The 19,699-nt window shown below is 51.6% G+C and overlaps 1 protein-coding gene and 1 long non-coding RNA gene across 2 annotated transcripts; both read right to left on the minus strand.

The window, feature by feature from the left end:
* Positions 1-178: 178 nt before the first annotated feature.
* On the minus strand, positions 179-17,725 carry ZNF783 (zinc finger family member 783). The gene is made up of 8 exons (XM_029954523.1): positions 17,706-17,725; positions 17,311-17,386; positions 15,939-16,340; positions 15,726-15,852; positions 15,445-15,573; positions 6,176-6,292; positions 4,997-5,089; positions 179-3,224 (listed from the first exon to the last, which is right to left on the minus strand). The coding sequence occupies exons 1-8, from the start codon at positions 17,723-17,725 to the stop codon at positions 2,389-2,391; spliced, it is 1,800 nt and encodes a 599-aa protein (XP_029810383.1). The 3' UTR covers positions 179-2,388.
* A 1,419-nt stretch (positions 17,726-19,144) lies between these two features.
* LOC115277619 lies at positions 19,145-19,693 on the minus strand. The gene is made up of 2 exons (XR_003902449.1): positions 19,470-19,693; positions 19,145-19,259 (listed from the first exon to the last, which is right to left on the minus strand). It is a non-coding gene; the product is annotated as an uncharacterized LOC115277619 (long non-coding RNA).
* Between the last annotated feature and the right edge of the window lie 6 nt (positions 19,694-19,699).

The raw sequence follows: 19,699 nt of genomic DNA on the forward strand, positions 1-19,699 counted from the left end.
TGGGAGACGGCCCCCTACTGGCCGGCCCGGGAGGCCCCGCCCCCGCGGCGGACGCCCAGTATGGGCGTGTCCCGGCGCCCAGCGCGCGAACGCAGCCCCAGGCCCCCGGCGGCCAGACGGGAGCTGCGTACCGGCCGGACTGAGTCCCGGAGAGGAGGAAGCAGTTCACGCACACGCATTGAGTCCAACATATTTATTGAGCACCGATGAAGGCAAAAGGGCCGCCACCGTCACAGTTTTGAAGGGCCTTTTGCACCAAGTCCCCACTCGTCCTTGGTTAAGAAGGTGGAAGTCCAGACCCAGAGCTAGGAGCGGGTCTAAGAGCCAAGCCAAGTGCCATTCTCCAGGGCTCTGGAACGCCGCTCTGCTCCTGCACCACGCAGCATCCGTTGACTCATTTCAGTGTAAAGAATGTTCTTTGAACACGCATTGAGTGCCAGGCAAAGGCCCAAGGCCTAGTCAGGAACCGCGTGCCCCGCGGTCATTATCATTCCGGGGGTTCGCATGACCCCTGAAGTACCTCTATTTTACACAGGGCATTTAGCATTAGAAAGGCCTAGGAACTCTGGGCCTTGAGGCATCCCCAGGAAACACCTGAGGCAAGCTCTGGGCGCTAAAATGTAGGCTCAGAGCAGCTGTGTTTGCACCATGTCCTGTCAGAGCCCAGCCCTGACTTGTGGGGTCCCTGGCGAGGGTTGCAGGTGGCAGAACAGACAAGCAAGAACGGGTGGCACCTCTTTTTCCAAGGCCCAGGGGAGCTTGGCTGAGCTCACGCAGACTCATATACTCACTCTTGCCCCACAGATCATGGCAATGTTCCCATCTGCCCCCAACTCTGTTCATGATTTTGGGAGATGCATGAGGGTCAGAGGGGGCCATAAGGGCCCCGGGAAGCAGGCCTGAACGCTGACCACTTCACACAGTGCCAGAAGAATAAGACAACCAATGAAATAGCTAAGGACCCATGACTGCAGTTTGAAAATCACCCAAACTGAGGGCTGGTCTCTAAGTAGCACCCACAGTGCTGTCATTAAAGAGGCACAAGCTGCTGGCTGCCCTCAAGACATTTCCTGGAAGCCTGATGCTATTGTCCAAACTCCTTGCTTTGGTTAAGAATTTGTTCCACTGAAATACAAAGGGCTCCTAGGGGATGTAGCCTGACTGGAACCGATGGGAAAGTCTCACCTCGCTCTACACCCAAGGGACCTTCCACTCACTCCAGAAAATAAAGGGATTCTGGCTTGGGGAGAGGGCTGGAATGGAATAGAGAGGGGGCCCTGAACTTGCAGGACAAAACCAAGCTTCCTATTTGCTCCATTGTCTCTAAATCTTTTATGACCCTGAAAATACTAATGTGAGGTAGGGTGCACTGGGGTCATTACCCCCTGACAGGTGAGGAACACAAGGCTGGAAGTGGTTAAGAAAAATTCACCCGATCTGGCCTTTCTCTGCTACCAGCCCCAGGGTCTTGGAAGCACATCCCTAGTCAGGAACCGCGTGCCCCGCGGTCATTCCGATCATTCCATCGTTCCGGGGACAATGTGACAAGTCAGGCCCAGCGGCCCAGGCAGGTTGACTAACTTGCGTCACCCATATCAGGATCTTCCTGTTGGGGAAGAGCCCCCTATGACTGGGTCTGCATCCCTCCCCTCAAACCGCCCCCCCCCTCCAAGGAGTGTGCATCCCCATTAACACTGAGACCTCGGGGGAGGCGACACCCACTTTTGACTTGTTCCTGCTCTCAACTAAGAACCAAAATCAATCGTGGATGTTGGAATACTGGGAATCATATACCTGGGAAGGCCAAGGCATCCCGTCAGTGCCCAGGCGGACGTGGACAGTCCCCTGCCGTCCCCTTGCGCAGAACTGGCAGAAGAATCCCCGCGCCTTGGGGCTCCTGGTCCCCTTTGCAACCACACACAATACTTACAAAAGCACTAGAAAAGCTCCATGGGCGGGGGGGAGATTGAAAAATAACAAAGTAGGAAATACAAATTTCCAGTGCCTACTCTTCAAACTGTCCACTCCACTATGACAAACCGCAGGCCCTCAATGTCCCCATGGCCCCCTACTGCACGGCCACTGTCTCCGGTCCTCTTGCCTGTCTCTCTCCCCTACCTGCCAAAGGCTCTCACCCAAACCTTCAAGGATCCTTAATAAGTCAGGAATGTCGAAAAGGCAGCAAAGAGTGACAAACTCAGGAAATGGGAAGTTGAGGAATCTGGTCACACACTCACACGGTCACCCAAAAGGCCACCTCTTCCCAGAAGGAGGAAGCAGCATCAGGCAGGAGAGAAAGGCCTGAAGGTGGACAGAAGTCCCGCAGGGGGGGGGGGGCTGCCAGCAGGGCTGAAGGGCCCCCACACCCCCTCCGCAGGCTCCTGCCGGTCAGCCCTCCTCTGTGCGGCTGGGCCAGGGCGGGGGCGGACTCCCGGGGCGGACCGGGCCGCCGGGATAGTGCGGGCCCGCCTGGCCCCGGGCGTGGGTCTGCATGTGCACCGCCAGGTGGTGGTTGCGGTTGAAGGCCCGGCCACACTGGGGGCACTGGTAGGGCCGCTCGCCGGTGTGGATGCGCTGGTGCCGGAAGAGGTCGGAGGGCCGGCGGAAGGCCTTGCCGCAGTAGGGACAGGCGGGCCAGCCCTGGCTGTCGCCCGTGTGCAGGCGCTGGTGCAGCAGCAGGCTCTTGCGCTGCTGGAAGAAGCGCAGGCACTCGCTGCAGTGGTACACCTTGGCCGCCGGCCTGCGCCCCACGAAGGGCCGGCCTGCCAGGGAGCGGCGGCCTCCGGGGTCCTCGGGCAGCCAGCGGATGACGGGGCCGGGCACCACCACCTCCCCCGGCTCCAGGGCGGGGTGCTCCTCCCCCCAGCCGGCGGGCGAGCTCGCGGGCGCCTCCCTGCGCTCCTCCTCCACGTGGCTCCGCTGGTGGATGGTCAGGTTAATCTTCAGGCGGAAGCTCTGCCCGCAGTCGGGGCAGGGGAAGGCCCGCTCTCGCCGGCGCGGGAGGATGCGCGGCGGCTCCCCCGCCGCCCCTCCTGGACGCGGGTCCCCCGGCCGCACCCGCGGCACTCCGGCGGCATGAAGGCGCCCGGGGCCCCCAGGTCTGCTCCTGGGCCGTTTGGGCCTTCTGCACACGGTCTGGCTCCGGGGATCCCCCAGGAAGAGCTGCGCAGGCATCATGTCGTCCTCAGATTGTGCCTCTGTCTTGACGACCACACCACCACCACCTGGGGACGGGAATCTCCATTGATTTCAAGCAGGCCACACTGGCCCCCACCCAGGCCACTAGGCCCAGTCCTGGACTCTAGGCACATCTCTGGCCACATGTGCACCCACCCTGCAGCTGCCTTCACGAGTCCTTTCTCCTCCGGGAGCTCACAGCACAGATCGGGGACTCTGTTCATTGGCCCTAGCAAGCAGGCACTGCCTCCTAACATCTTTCAGTCTGTTTACTGTCACGGAGCCCAGAAGCTCCGATGGCAAATCCCCGGAGGCCATGCTAAGCACATCAGGAGAGAGGAGACAAAGCCGCAAAACCAGGACCGGGGGGTCAGAGGGAATGAAAGACAACAGGTAGGTGGGTTCAGGGGAGACCCTGGACCCTGAGATGCACCGGCCATGCAGGACCCCCACGAGCTCTGACAGCTTTAGTTGCCATCTACGAATGACAGTGAGCCCTGGAGCCACCAGACTGGGCAAGAAGCCTCGGGCCTGGGAGTGGTGAGTGTCTTAGCCAGACCCTGAGCTACACAGCATACAAACTGTCACTGAGCCACCCCACCACGCCTGCCTGCCACCGTGCTCTCCAGCGACAGGCAGGAGGGGCGAGGGCCGGGGCTTCCCGGAGGGCCTCAGGGTGGGTCACGCCTGACTCTGAGGTGGGACTGAGCATAGGAACTGCCAGGACGGAGGAGAGATGGGAGGTCTGAAGCAGCACAGGGGTCTCGGCAACAGTCCTCAGGGGTCACTGATGCCGGGGAGAAAGGTCCCTTGTGGAGGAAGGTTCCACAAGCCCTGGTGGAACACTGCATTCCTCCAAATCCTCCACCTGCTGTTCCCTTCTGAGCCTCTCTGGAATCAGCCCCAACTACTGGCTTCTCTGAGCTCCCCCCAGAGCCCAGCTCAGCTGAGGCAGCACATGGTCCGATTGAAGGCTGACAGCCAACCTCACCCTGTGCCCATTAAGATGAAACCTTTAGCTCTTCCCGGATAACTTCCAAGGTCTAGGACAGGAGGGATTTCTTTTCTTGCTGACACGTGAACTTCAGCCACACCCCCGCAGACTGCAGTGAGCCCTTACTTGCAGGACCTCCTGAGGTCAAGACCTGCAGGTCCTTGCTCACTGCAGCTTCCTGGGGACCCTCACTGATAATTACAGACAGACGGTAATTCTGTACTAGAAATGGCCCAACCTGGGGTCTTGGACCCTACTTCCTGGGAAGGCCAAGGGTCCCAGATGTCTTGGTTTGAAGCCCATGCCCAGCGTGGACTCCCACCATGCCACCACCCCAAGGTGGGCCCAAATCTCACCTCTGCTCCCACCAAAGCAGGTACCAGGACGGACCCAGATGAGAACTGGATCCCTCTCTGTCAGGACAGAAACCTCCCCCAAAGCCAGAATGGGCAACAGCTGCTCTCATTTTTCCTGCTCATCAGGTTGTAAGCCTGGTTTTATGGACTCCAGGCGAGGGAATGAAATTTAAGTCACATATAAACTGCGAGGCTTTGGAGTTTGTAGCCTGGCCCACTTCCCGGGGCTGCTGTGAGGCCTTTGTCACCAGACCGGTGCACGCAGCTTGTTTCCAAGCAGCACCTTGCCACCAGGCCACACGTGATGGGAGGGAACCAGGACCTACATGGTCTGGGTCGCCAGAGCCCCAGGGCACCAGTACCCGGGGACGAGGGAGGGATCCCCTAGGAGGAAGCCCCTCACCAGGTCCCACTTCGCCACCTCCCACACTCCCAAGGGTCCCCAAGATCCTCCGAGACCCTCACTCACCTGGTCCCCTGCTGGGCAGGCTGTCCCTGGGAGGGGAGGCCGGTGACTCCCCACCTGAAGATTCTTCCTCCTGTTTAACCGAGGCTGGTGGCCCTGTGAGAGAGACTCCGTGAGGGCCTCTCCGCCACCGGGCTCTTGCTGGACAGCACATGCATCTCTAAGCAGCCCCGAGACGTGTGTTCTAACGCCTGGCCCTGCACCAAGAACCGCCTGCGCAGTGGAGGACCGCCTACCGCACCGGAGGACCGCCCACTGTACAACCCCCACATCAGAGCTGAGCGAGGGCAGTGAAGGCCAGGCCCCCAGTTCCCCCCGGGCCAGTGCTGACAACTCCCTGTCACCAGATGTGCCTCAAAAGGACCGAGGGGGTGGGGAAGCCTCTGGGGCACACTGCCAGGTCTGCAGTGGAACAAGGACAGCGAAAATGTCCCCCCTCCTTACACACTGGCTGGGAAGGAGGGACGCGGGGGGGGGGGGGGGGGGGGGGGGGGGGGGGGGGGGGGGGGGGGGGGAGTGTGGGAGCATCACCTCCAGCCGCCGGGAGCTCACAGTCACTGGGGAGGGTCACAGAAATATCTGGGGAGAAAGCACCCCCCCCTGAAGAATCAGGCCCCTGGGTTGGAGGAATGGGGGCAGAAGCGAGCGAAGCACCTTCTGGAGGCAGAGAACAGACTCTGGTATGCCATGTGTTATGCTAAATGCCTGCTGCGTGATGCTCCATGTCTGGGGACGGGTGCACAGAAATGTCCTCTAAACACAAGCAGGCAGAGATCACTGACGGGGGCGGGGGGTGCTGAAGGCGCAGAGCCCCTCACAGGCCTCCAGAATGTCTACGGAGGAATGCACGAGCTGTTCCAGGCACGTGACACCCGGTTGGTGTGACCAGTGTAAGAAGCCTGCGGAGGCCCAGCGCCTGCCCTCGTGTGCCCTTCCCGGTGGCCCAGTCAGGCCTCAGGGACCCACACTGTTGCTCAGACCATCTTCTCCTGCTGAAAATGCCCTTGGTTCCCAGCCCACATCTACTCTCCCTCTGAAGCCTGTCTCAGGGGCCCCCTTTCCAGGCAGCCTGGTCCCTGCCACCCCTCCCACCCTCCAGCATTAGCACGTGTCCCCATCACCGCCTGTCTGGGACTGCGGTGGAGGTGCTGTCCACACCGCTGCCCGGAAGCCCTCACTCACCAGTGCTCGCTCCAGCTAGGGCTGTCCTTGCTTCTGAGACTTGCTGGTGCTTTGGGGCCTGCCCTTCATTTGGCTCTTCCTGGGCAGGACTGACAGGCTCTGGATGTGGAAGGAGGCCTGGAGAATGCAAATCAGGGATGCTAGGGACAACACAGGGGCCCCCAGGTGGTGGGAGTTGAGGAATGGCTACCTGCTGTCCCTGGGACTGAGGGGCATCAAGTCAAACCCACGTTATGATAATGCAGGGGACTTCACTGACCATTCGTGGCTAAAAGACAAGGAAAAGGGACAGCACAGTAACTTGCACGATAGTATCAGACAGGTCATGGCAGAGCAGAGCCAAGGATCTGGGTTTTGGGAACTCCTAGCTCAGAACAGTACACTGGTAGCTCCCAATCATGAGTCCTAGATCAGGCTGATGCAGAAGGTCCCCCTTGGAAGCACCTAAGACTCATCACTGACTCCTGGGTAGGCCGAGGAAGTATGCATTTTAACAAAAGCTTCCCAGGGCAAAAGGGATGAACAAAGAGTTCATGAAATAAGAAATTTAAATGGCCCATAAAAAAATAAAAAGATACTCAACCACACTCATATAAGAGAGGTACCACTAAAAATACTCTGTTGCATGGGGCGCCTGGGTGGCTCAGTAGGTTAAGCGTCCAGCTACGGCTTAAGTCTTGCTCTTGCGGTTTGTGAGTTCAAGCCCTGCATCAGGCTCTGTGCTGACAGCTCAGGGCCTGGAGCCTGCTTCAGATTCTGTGTCTCCCTCTCTCTCTCTGCCCCTCCCCGTGCACACTCTGTCTCTCTCATTTCCTCTCAAAAATAAACATTAAAAAAATTTTTTTTAAATACACTGTTGCCAAAACCAAAGTCTACAAGAAAACTTTAGACCAATATCCCTATGAACACTGATGCAAAAATCCTCAACAAAATGCCAGCACACCAAAATCAGCAGATTAAAAGGATTAAACAGCATGACCAGTGGAGTTTATTCCTGGAATGCAGGGTTGGTTCAACATATGAAACTAGATCGATGGACTACACCATATTAACACCCCATGATCCTCTCAATTGATGCCAAGAAAGCATCTGAAAAAAGTCAACAGCCTTGCATGAGAAAACCAATCAAGAGGCTAGAGCAGAAAGAAATGATCTCGGCACCTGGGCGGCTCAGCCGATTAAGCATCTCACTCCTGATCTCAGCTCAGGTCATAATCTCACGGTTTGCGGAGATCAAGGCCCACATCAAGCTCTGCACTGACAGCATGGAGCCTGCTTGGGATTCTCGCTCTGCTCCTCCCCCACTCATGCTTGCTTGCTCTCTCTCTCTCAAAATAAATAAATAAATACGTGACAACAACAAAAAAAGAAACTATCTCAACATAATAAAAGCCATAGAGGAAAAACCCACAGTGAACATCATATTCAATGGTCAAAGAATGAAAGCTTTTCCTCTAAGATTAGGAGCAAGGCAAAAATGTCTACTTTTTAACCACCTACTCAACAAAGGACTGGAAATTCTAACCAGAGCAAGTAAGCAAGAAAGAGAAATAAAAAACATCCGGATTGCAAAGGAAGAAGTAAAATTATCTGTTCAGAGATGATATATGCAGAAAACCCTAAAGATTCCACAAAAAACTGTAAGAACTACAAATGAATTCAGCAAATTAGCAGGACAAAAGTCAACATACAAAAATCAGCTGCATTTCTATGCACTAGTAATGAACAATTTGAGCAATTACAAAAACAATTCCCCTTAACAACAGTATCAGAAAGAATGAAACACTCAGGAATATCCTAACCAAGGAGGTGAAAGACTTTTCCAGGGAAAACTACAAGACACTGCGGAAAGGGGGGCGCCTGGGTCACTCAGGTGAGCACCTGACTCTGGATTTCAGCGCAGGTCATGATCTCACAGTTCATGAGATCCAGCTCCACGCGGGGATCTGCACTGACACCACGGAGCCGGCTTGGGATTCTCTTTCCCTTTCTCTGCCCCTCCCAGGCTCACGGGTGCTGTCTCTCTAAATACATACATACACAAATGAACATTTAAAAAGCACTGCATTAAGAAATTAAAGGCATATATAAATGTAAACATTTCTTGTTCATGGACAGGAAGACTTAATATTACGGTGTCAACGGTGGGGGAAAGGGGAGAAAGTGGGTGATGGGCATTTAGGAGGGTACTTATTGGGATGAGCACTGAGTGTGGTATGGAAACCAATTTGACAATAAATTATATTAAATAATTTTTAAAGTATTTTAAATTGGAATTTTTTTAATTAAAAAGAAATATTATGGTGTCAATACTACCAAACTGATCTACAGATTCAACACAATCTCTATCAAAGCTTCAATGACACTTTTTACAGAAATAGAAAAACCCATCCTAAAATTCATATGGAGTCTCAAGGGACCCCAAATAGCAAAAATAATACTGAGAAGAAAGAACAAAGTTGAAAGACTTCCTGATTTTAAACCTTACTATGCAGCCACAGTAATCCAAACAGCGTGGAAGTCCTGGCACACACAGAATAAATAAACAGAGAACCAAGACATAAACCTTCACGTATGTGGTCAAAAGAATTTTGAGAAGGGCCCCAAGACCATTCAACCAGGAAAGGACTTTTCAACAAATGGTGCTGGAAAAATTGCACATCCACACGCAAAAGAATAAAGTTGGATCCTTATCCAACTCCATATACAAAAATCACCTCACGATGAATCAAACATCTAGATATAAGACCTGAAATATGAACCTCTTAGAAGAAAACATGTGACAAAAGCTTCAGGCCATTGGGTTTGGCAGGGATTTCTTGGATATGACACCAAAGGCACAGGTAACAAAAGAAAAAAAAAATAGACAAAGAGTACTTCCTAAAAATTTTTTAAATATGTGCATCAAAACATACCATAGAGTTAAGAGGCAATCCACAGAACAGGAGAAAATATTTGCAAGTCACATATCCGGCAAGGTGTTAATACACAGAATATGTAGAGAGCTCTTAAAACTCAGTAACAGATGTGACACCTGGGTGGCTCAGGGCTCAGCTGGTCGGGCATCCGACTTTGGCTCAGGTCATGGTCTCTCAGCTCATGAGTTCAAGCCCCACAAGCTCGTGAGTTCAAGTTCTGCTGTCAGCACAGAGCCCACTTGGGATCCTTTGCCCCTTCTCTCTGTACCCCTCCCCCAATGGTGTTCTCTCTCTCTCTCTCTCTCTCTCTCTCTCTCTCTCTCTCTCTCTCTCTCAAAATAAATAAGTAAACGTAAAAAAAAAAAAAAAACTAAAAAAAAAACAAAACCTCAGTAACAGAAAAACAATCTGACTCAAAAACGGGCAAATGACCTGAACAGGCATTTCCCCAAAGAAGATTATACGAAAGACCAACAGGCACGTGAAAAGACCGGGGCGCCTGGGTGGCTCAGTCGGTTAAGCCTCTGACTTCATCTCAGGTCAGATCTCACATTCGTGGGTTCAAGCCCCGCGTCGGGCTCTGTGCTGACAGCTAGCTCAGAGCCTGGAGCCTGCTTCCGGTTCTGTGTCTCCTTCTCTCTCTGCCCCTTCCCCTCTCAGGCTCTGTCTCTCTCTGTATCAAAAATAAATAAAACATTAAAAAAATTTTTTTAGAAAAGATGCCTGGCATCACTCATCATCAGGGAAATGATAGCTACTATTAAAAAAAAACAACAACAACAGAAAATAGCAAGTGTTGGTAGGAACACAGAGAAACTGGAACCTTGGCACACTGTAGGTGAGAATATAAAATGGTACAGTCGCTGTGGAAACAGTGTGACAGTCCTCAAAAAATTAGAAACAGTATTACCATATTATCCAGCAACTCCACTTAGAAGTATACGCCAAAAAGAACTGAAGGCAGAGTCTCTAAGAGGCATCTGTACAGGCACGATCACAGCAGTGTCATTCACAACAGCTAAAACACAGAAACAACCCAAGTGTCCATCGATGGGATGAACAGCCAAGCAAACTCCACACCTACAGCAGAATATTATTTGGACTCAGAAAAGGGAAGAAAGTCTGACACAGGCTACAACATGGGTGAACCTTAAGGCCATATGGTAAGTGACATAAGCCAGTCACAAAGAGACAAATGCTGTATGATTCCACAGATGTACGCGACTCGGAGGAGACAGAATCACAGAGACGGAAAGTAGCGCTGTGGTCGCCGGGGGCCTGGGGACGGGGGCAGAAGGAGGGGTCACTGTTTAGTGGGGGCAGTGTTTCAGTTTTACAGTTTTCCAAGCTGAAGAGAGTTCTGGAGATGATGGAGGTGATGACTGCATGACATCATGAACGTATTTAATGCCATCGAACGGCACACCCAAAAATGGCAACGATGATAAGTTTTACGTTACACGTATTTGACCACAATACGAAAAAGACAAAAGAAAACAGAAGTGAAATACGGATACACAGTACAACATGGATGAACCTTGAAAACATTATGTTAAGGGAAATAAGCCAGAGTCAAAAGACTGTACTTTATAAGATTCCATTTATATGAAATGTCCAGGCAAGACAAGTGTATAGTCCGAAACGTGTGTCGTTGCTTAGAGCTGGGGGGGGGGTTGGAAAGTGTTGGGGGTGACAGCTGCAGGGTACTGGGTTTGTGTCTGAGGTGATGGAAGTTTTATAACGTTGACCACGGTGTTTGCTGGTTGCCCGTATCTATGAATATGCCAGAAACCATTGGACTGTACACTTTAAATGGGTGAGTTGTATGGGGAGTTAATAAAGCTGTTATTTTAAAAAAAACAAAACATCACACAACTATACTGACATACTTCTTACCTATTGGGCAGACAAACGTTCTACAAGTCTGACCACATTCTCTGCTCGCGGGGCCGGTGGGGAAGGAGGCGGTCACAACACCCAGGGAGATGTGAATGGTACGAGCCCAAAGGATGGGTATTTGGTGATAAGTTCTGGCAATTTTACATGTGCCTTTACCTCTGACCCCACAGCGCGGCTCCTAGGAATCTACCCCAAAGATACACTGGCGGGGCGCCCGGGGGCTCAGTCGGTTGAGCCTCCGACTTCGGCTCAGGTCATGATCTCACAGTCCGTGGGTTCCAGCCCCATGTCGGGCTCTGTGCTGACAGCTCAGAGCCTGGAGCCTGCTTCCGATTTTGTGTGTGTGTCTCTCTCTGCCCCTCCCCTGCTCTGTCTCTCTCTGTCTCTCAAAAATAAATTTAAAAAAAAATTACACTGGCAAAAATACAAATTGCCTTATGCATAACATAGTCGCTACAGCATTGTTTCCACGAGTAAAACACTGGAAATACCCAGAGGTCCACCAGAGGGGACTGGGTAGACAGACTGTGACATATCACGCCACAGAACATTCTGTGCCACAAAAGAAAGGAGAAAGGTCTCCACGGACGCATGTGGTCTCCAGGGTAGATTGTAGAAGACGGGGGCTGGGGTGCAAACAGATGTATCTCTGTGTTACTGGTCTTTTCAAAAGGAAACCCTGGAAATATAAACAAGAAACTACTACAAATGGTTATCTATAGGGACAAAGAGGGGACAAAGATGGAAATAAGACTTCCCTGAATGTATCCTGTTAAACCAATATGACTTTGCAAACATAATAGCCTTACATATTCAAAATGTTACATCAGAAAGTAAAGACCTATTTCTAAATAAATAGAAACAAATGAACTTAACTGTATCAAGTTGATGACATAACTACATAGAGAAAATAATTATCTCAAGTGACTTTAAAAGGCATTGTTTTGGGGCGCCTGGGTGGCTCAGTCAGTTAGGCATCCGACTTTGGCTCAGGTCATGATCTCACAGTTTGTGGGTTCGAGCCCCGCATTGGGCTCTGTGCTCACAGCTCAGAGCCTGGAGCCTGCTTCAGATTCTGTGTCTCCCCCTCTCTCTGCCTGTCCCCTGATCATGCTTTGTCTCTCTCTGTCTCAAAAATAAATAAACATTAAAAAAAATGATTTAATAATAAATAAATAAATAATAAAATAAAAGGCATTATTTTGGCTATACGTCCTGAATGGAATACATTCAGAAAACAAAATGAGCTACAAAAAAAAATCTCAGGCTTCAACCAAAAATCGAATTAAGATTTCCATGTAAAAGTGAGATACAAATATAAGATCAAAGAACATTAAATTTGAATTAGAAATATCACTATGAGGGGCGCCTGGGTGGCTCAGTCGGTTGGGCCTCCAGCTTCGGCTCAGGTCAGATCTCACGTTCGTGGGTTCGAGCCCCGCGTCAGGCTCTGTGCTGACAGCTAGCTCAGAGCCTGGAGCCTGCTTTCGGTTCTGTGTCTCCTTCTCTCTCTGCCCCTCCCCCTCTCATGCTCTGTCTCTCTCTGTATCAAAAATAAATAAAACATTAAACATTTAAAAAAAATATATCACTATGAATTCATGATTGTTTTCTTTACAAAAATAGCTATTTTCTCAAAAAACAAACAAAAACCCCACACATTTTCTGAAAAGGTTTAGAAGTCATGCCAAAAATTAGCCACTACTAGCACTTATATTGTGGTCTCCAAATATCATTCATCACTGAAAGGAATTAAAACTCCATGGAGAAATCTGCATTCCAGGTCTAGGGCAGGAAATACAGTAGATGATTCTAGAATATCTTATGGTAACTGAAAGCCACTGAAGTCACCCCAAAATGACCTAAGGGCCAACGTAAGGGGGCTTCCATGAGCTAAAGATGGGACAATTTAAGCACAAAAAGTAATAGCTGCAAAGGATTGGCATATATATTCAACAGTCTACGAACTCATAATAATAATAATAATAATAATAATAATAATAATAATTTTTAAAACTCAAGTATTGGTCACCTTTGCTGGTTTCTAAGGCAGTAGCTCTTCATTCTGAAAAATGATGAAGGAAAAGAATTAAGCATCTATCCTGCCTTTTCCATACAGACTGTATTTCAGGGGAACTAAAGGACTTGATTCGGGAAATTACTCTTTACAAAACAATTTCAGCTACTGAGTGCATAAGTAGGACGGATTTTCACCATTTCACAGACCCTAATGGAATAACAAATCTGGGCAATAATGTTTAATGGCTTCTGAAGTCATTAGGTAAGAAGGTGACAGTGATCTTTAGAAGAGAAGGGTAAGGGGTGCCTGGGTGGCTCAGTTAGTTAAGCGTCCAACTTTGGCTCAGGTCATGATCTCACGGTTTGTGGGTTTGAGCCCCGCGTCGGGCTCTGTGCTGACAGCTCAGAGCCTGGAGCCTGTCTTCGGATTCTGTGTCTCCCTCTCTCTCTGACCCTCCCCTGCTCATGCTGTCTCTCTCTCTCTCTCTTTCTCAAAAATAAATAAAAACATTAAAAAAAAAAAAAAGAAGAAGAAGAAGAAGAGAAGGGTAAGGCTGATGACGGCTGGGAAGCAGGCAGGCCAGGCGTGTCCCTGACGTGTAGCGGTGAGCACACAGCACCACCTCTGCTGCATGTAGTCCTGCCCTAAGATGCCACCTGACTCTAAATAAGCCTCCTGATCTACTAGTTTATAGGAAATGTGAAAACCAGAAGAACAATAAACAACACCAAATCCAAAAGATGGGAAATAGTGGCATTTAAAAAGGTAAATGATGTGGTGCACCTGTGTGGCTCAGTTGGTTAAGTGCTTGACCCTTTTTTTTTTCTTAATGTGTATTTCTTTTTGAGAGAGCGCACAGGGGCAAGGGCGAGGTTTGAACTCATGAACTGGGAGACCATGATCTGAGCTGAATTGGACACTTAACCGACTGTGCCACCCAGGTGTCCCAGTTAAGCGCCTGACTCCTCACTTTGGCTCAGGTCATGATTTCACGGTTCAGGAGATCGAGCCCCGCGTCGGGCACTGGACTGACACTTGGGATTCTCTCTCCTTCTCTCTCTGCCCTTCCAAGGCTCTGACGTGCATGTGCTCTCTCACTCTCAAAATAAATAACTTAAAAAAAAACTATTAAACACACAAATGTCAAAGGTCAAACAAATAAATGCTGTTAAAGGGGGGGGGTGGGGGGGGACGGTCCATCAGCTGAAGGGTGGAGCAACAGAACGTGTCAGGCACGTGCGTCCGTCCGGCGGAATACTGCTGGGTCGGGAGACTGCGCAGGAGGTGGGTGAGCCTCCAACACAAGCTCAGAAAGCAGGGAGACAGAAGATCACACACAGGAGGACTCCACTTATGAGAACCGTCTAGAAGGGGCAAAGCTACAGAGATGGAGAGCAGGTCAGGAGCTGCCTCGGCCTGGGGGGCAAAGGGAGGGAAACGCTAACAACTACAGGTTTCTCTTCGTAGACCAGAAGGTTCTAAAGACGGACGGTGGTGATGGTCTAAAAACCGTGAACACAGTACAAGCACGGATGGAGGTGCACATGAATGATTTGGCAAGTTACCTCCAAACAAAGCTGCCAAACGGCGGGGGAGGCTTTCCCAGGCTTTTCAACAGACTTTTTATAAACCGAATACAATTTGTGGACTTTGGTAGACTAAACTTCGGGTCCAACACCTAGAGAAAGTATTTTGGAGCGGGCTGGGGAAATCAGAACACGAACTAGGGATGAGATCCTGATCTGCGGGCTGTGACCGTGGTATTGTGGTGTTTATGTTCAGAGGAAGGAAGGAAAGAGGCAGATAAAGCCAACGTGGCGAACTCCTGATCGCTGCTGAATGTGTGTGACTATCGTTTGGGGGCTCACTTACTCTTCTGTTGTCATTTATTTTTTTAATTTTAGTAAAAAAAAAAAAAAAAACCCTCCCAGAAGGTTCAGGGATGCTACGAACATTGGAACCACTGTCCTACACCGCACCAGCTGGCCAGATGATGCCTGCCCTGGCCGTCCTGAGAGGCCACCTCCACAAAGGGAAGGCAGTACATGACAGGCCGCACAGACGCAGGTGACACCCGGGAGCAGAGGTGGAAGGCCAGCAACGGTACTGACGCCAGCGGGGTCACGGTCAGGCGTAAGCCCCACTGCCACGGTTCTCAGCACACGTGTGCCTTACTCTGCATCTGCCCCAGAGTCCTCACGATCACCCAGCACACGACGCCAGCACCGCCGGCCCCTTCATTCAGAAGCAGAAGCCATATGGCTCTGAGGTGAAAGCCCGCCCCTGGCCTGTGACCAGGCTGGCTAGGATCGAGTGGGCGCCATTTGGTAAAAGGGCCTGTGCCCTTCCTGGCCTCACAGCACGTCTGGAAAGCCCGTCGGGAGGGCAGGGCTCCGATTCGGTATACCCACCCCCCCCTCGCCCCCACTCACCAGGGCGTGGCCTCCTGGGCCGTGCTGCTTCTCTATCAGTCCCCTCCTCATGGCCCCACAGGCCGGCGGGACAAGGCTCTTCTCCCCTCTCCATCTGGGTTAGGATATCCGGTTTGGAGATGGCATAATCTGCATACAGAATGGAAGGAGAGCTGGGTCAGGACTGGACGCCTGCCACCCGGCTGCCCACAGAGAGGGAGAGACACGAGAAAAGACAGAGACTGCCCTGCTGGAGGCCGATCTACAGACACAGACTCAGATCCCCACCGACGCAGCCTTACCCAGGGACACCAGCATCTCGTAGTTGCCCCTCATCACGTGCTTGTAGAGCTCCTTCTGCCACTCGTCCAGCTTGCCCCACTCCAGCTCAGAGAAATACACGGCCACGTCATCAAAGGTCACGGGCACCTGGAACCACAGCATCACGTGCTCACCCACACACTGACAGGCACGGCCCCTTGAGTAGCCCCAGCCCCGGGTGCCCGAGGGAATACCTTGGGGACCTCCCCCTTGCTGCCCGGCGGCAGCCGCAGGATCCAGAAGTTTCTGTTTCTCAGCAGGTTCTCCATGTTCTCCAGGCGCCTCTGCAGCAGCCCGTACTCCTGCAGCAGGGTCCCCAGCACGGCCCACTTGCCCTCCAGCTGGTTCCCGAACTCCACGGCCGTCTTCTCGCAGTCGGCCAGCTTCTTCTCGGCCGTGCCCGTCCGCCCCTCCAGAGTCAGCAACCGGCTCAAGCAGGAGTCCACCTTCTTCTCCAAGGCCTGAATGGCGGCCACCACCGTCCACAGTGTGATCTCCGTGGAGTACAGGTATGAGCTCTTCTCAGGAGCTGGCTTGGGTGACAGAGAAGGTGTCAAAGGGCTTTCGTCCCCTGTTTGCTTGTCCTTCTCTGGAGCCTGTCCACACAAGAAAGGGGAGATGGTGTCACAATTATACCATAGAGGAGACTGGCTGGCTCAGTGGGTTGAGTTTCTAACTCTTGATTTCAGCTCAGGTCATGATCTCACAGTTCATGGGATAGAGCCCCAAGTAGGGCTGTGCACTGACAGTGAAGACCCTTCTTAGGATTCTCTCTCTCCCTCTCTCTCTCTGCCCTACCCTGCCACATCTATGCATTTTCTCCCATAAAATAAAAAAACATAAGAAAAAATGATAGAGGGGCGCTTGGGTGGCTCAGTGGGTTGACCGTCCAACTTCAGCTCAGGTCATGATCTCGCAGTTCATGGGTTCGAGCCCCACGTTGCGCTCTGTGCTGACAGCTCAGAGCCTGCAGCCTGCTTCAGATTCTCTGTCTCCCCCTCTCTCTAATCCTCTCCTGCTCATGCTCTCTCTCTCAATAAATACATAAAACATTAAAAAAAATGATACAATCCAAATGCGTACTTCTGAAAGAAGCCTCACAATGACACTTGCCCTGATAAAGCACGGTCTAGGATCCCGAGGGCTGGCCAGGCAGCAGTGTGGGAGGGACGGACATCAGTTAGGAGCGTAGCCTCAGGGACAGGAAATACTGGCTGGACCAAGGTGTTAGCAAGTGGGAAACAGAAGGAAAAACATGTCCAAGGACAGAAAGTATCTGCCGTCTCAGGTGACTCCCACCTAGGGTCTCAGTCTCCTCCTGTGCCAATGAAGGGACAGGCTTTAAAGCACAGAGGACATGAGGTTTGCGGAGAGACTGGGTGCAACTGGCGACTCCGCCCACTTGCAAGCTGGCTGACTTTGGGCAAGGTTTTTACACACCTTTCAACTTCACTTCTGCATCTAGAAAGTGGAACAGTAATAGTGCTCATGTGGTGGGATTGTGAGAATTAACGACACAATCTTTGTTGAAAGCACTTGGTACAATGTCCAGCACGTGTTAAATACGCAATATGTGTGAGTCCCGTGTCGGTCTGGCGCAGCTAAGACGACGATGATGATGATGGTGATGATGACAACGGCTCTGGCTCAGGGACACAGCATGAGACAGTTCCCAGGAGCTTTTTTCTCCACCTCTTTCATTTCATCATCCTTCAGCACCTTGGAAAAGAGTGTCTCAAGTGCTTTAGCTCAGGACCTGGTGCACAAGCCTTCCCGGAGCACGTGCAAGGGCCCGGTGCCAGTCCACGGCGCTAAAAGCCTTGTTGGAAGCATGAACTGGCCTCTTACTCCTCCATTTCACTCATCCTTCATGGTCAGACCACCATCAAGTCCTCTCCGCTGGGCTTCCACAATCCTCCCAAACCCGCCCCCTTCCCTCCCTCTTTCTCCACTGCCATCACCTAGTCCAAGCCGCTGCCATGCTGTCTAACTTCCCCCATTCACCTTCTCCTCAGTACACTTCCCACAGAGCAGTCAGGAAGCTTTAAAAACCACAGGCTAGACCCTTTAGGTCCCCTGCTCAGAGCTCTTCAATAGCTTCCCAGCGTACTTAGAATAGAATCTAAACTCAGACCTCAGCCTGCCTCTCTGCTCTGATTAACTTACTACACTCCAGCCGCCCCGGGCTCCTTGGGTTCCTAGGACACATGACCCTCCTCCGTGTCTGCTTTAGCTCTCTCTGCAACTCTCTGCATCTGGCTTCCTCTCATCTTTAAGGCTCCAGCTCAAAGCTTCCCAGAGCCCTTCACCGACTAACACATCTAAAAGAGGCCCCGGAGTCCCTTTCACAGCACTAATAATCCAGATGATTCCACGCCATCTATCTGCCCGTGTTACGGTTTGTTTCCCCCAGAGCATGAGCTCCCGAGAATGGGTCTGTGATTCCCAGTTGTATTTCCGGCTTCTAGAAAGAGCGGCCCTCTCACTGCGGATGCTCAGCTAATACCGAATTGACGAATGACGACACAATTCAACAACATTCATTCAGTTACAGTTACTCAACCCCTGTCATTGGAAAGGTGCAAGGTGGGAATGCAGAAAAAATGATGTGGGTCTTCCTTCCCCAGGAGAAGACTTCTGGACACAAATAGTCAAGATAAACAGGATACGATGGGCTAAGAAGAGTTGGAGGGCAAATCTGTCCTGTGTGGGCAGTTTCTCGGGAATCTCAGGTACCGTGAGAGGACAGCGGGAAAGGAGTGAGTGGGGAGGAATGGCCCGAGAGAATTCTGAAGGAGTGGCCCTGGGCTTGGGGGGGGGGGGCTGCTGTCACTAGTGTAGCTACAAAAACGGGGGACTCCCCCCTCCCCAGGGAAACAGCCACAAACTACAGTACTCCTACCCTCTTCTCTCCCCTGCACTCAGGGAACCCTAAGGGAAGCCACACCGAACTTCCTAAAGAAGAGGGGAGGATGAAAGGAAATTCCTCCTTTAAAAGGATCCATGGGGGCACCTGGGTGGCTCAGGTAGTTAAGCGACCAGCTTCCACTCAGGTCATATCTCACGCTTAGTGGGTTCGAGCCTCAGGTCTGGCTCTGTGCTGACAGCTAGCTCAGAGCCTGGAGCCTGTCTCCGGATTCTGTCTCTCTCTCTCTCTCTCTCTCTCTCTCTCTCTCTCTCTGTGTGTGTGTGTGTGTGTGTGTGTGTGTGTGTGTGTGTGTGTGTGTCTCTCTCTCTCTCTCTCTCTCTGACCCTCCCCTGCTCACACGGTCTCTCTGTCTCTGTCTGTCTCTCTCTCTCTCTCAAAAATAAAGCATTAAAATTTTGTTTTATTTTTAAAAATAAAAAAGAAAGGATCCACAAACATCAACGTTCCAAAAACTTCACTGAGATACATTAATAATAGTAGAAGCTATTTATTGAGCTCTGTTCGCAAGTGGTTTTTCTGGTGTGTCAAAAATAGCCACAGGATTCTTTTCTCGCATTGGGCATACTGCGCATTATCGGCCAAAATTCTAAAAAAAAAAAAAAAAAAAAAAAGTCCAAATAATCTAATGCAACATGCAGTGGTAGAAAGAAAAATCTACCTACAATCCCATCCCTCTGGTGAACAGCATTCAATGCCTGTCTCTTAAATAAAAGTAGAGCACCGGGTACATCCGAGGACGTGTCATTCCAAAGTCCCGGCCCAGACGTCGGGCCGCGGCCACGACTAGGCGAGTCACCTTGGGCCGGTCTCTTCCCTCGGACTCCGTGGCTGTCGGAGCCACATGGGACGGGGCCGGCGACCCTGCCCGCCGCGCGTGCCGCCGGGGTGACAATGGACGGGGGAACAGCCACTCCGTTCTAACGCGAGGCCTGTCACTCGCAAGCCTGTCCTCCGCCGTCGGGGCCGCCCGGCCAGCGCCCGCGGCCCCGCCTGCCGCTTCGGGCCGCCCTGGCGGTCAGCCCGGAA

Source organism: Suricata suricatta, chromosome 2 (genome assembly GCF_006229205.1).
Source record: "Suricata suricatta isolate VVHF042 chromosome 2, meerkat_22Aug2017_6uvM2_HiC, whole genome shotgun sequence".
Classification (NCBI taxonomy): domain Eukaryota; kingdom Metazoa; phylum Chordata; class Mammalia; order Carnivora; family Herpestidae; genus Suricata; species Suricata suricatta.

What these genes read in the sequence shown, in the direction of transcription:
- ZNF783 (XM_029954523.1), bottom strand. Translation starts at nt 17,725, where the DNA reads ATGGCAGCGGCTTGGACTAG. An exon ending in GCCCAGGAGGCCACGCCCTG is followed by an intron (nt 6,293 to 15,444) that starts GTGAGTGGGGGC and finishes TGCATTCTCCAG; the next exon opens with GCCTCCTTCCACATCCAGAG. An exon ending in CCTGCCCAGCAGGGGACCAG is followed by an intron (nt 3,225 to 4,996) that starts GTGAGTGAGGGT and finishes TCCCGTCCCCAG; the next exon opens with GTGGTGGTGGTGTGGTCGTC.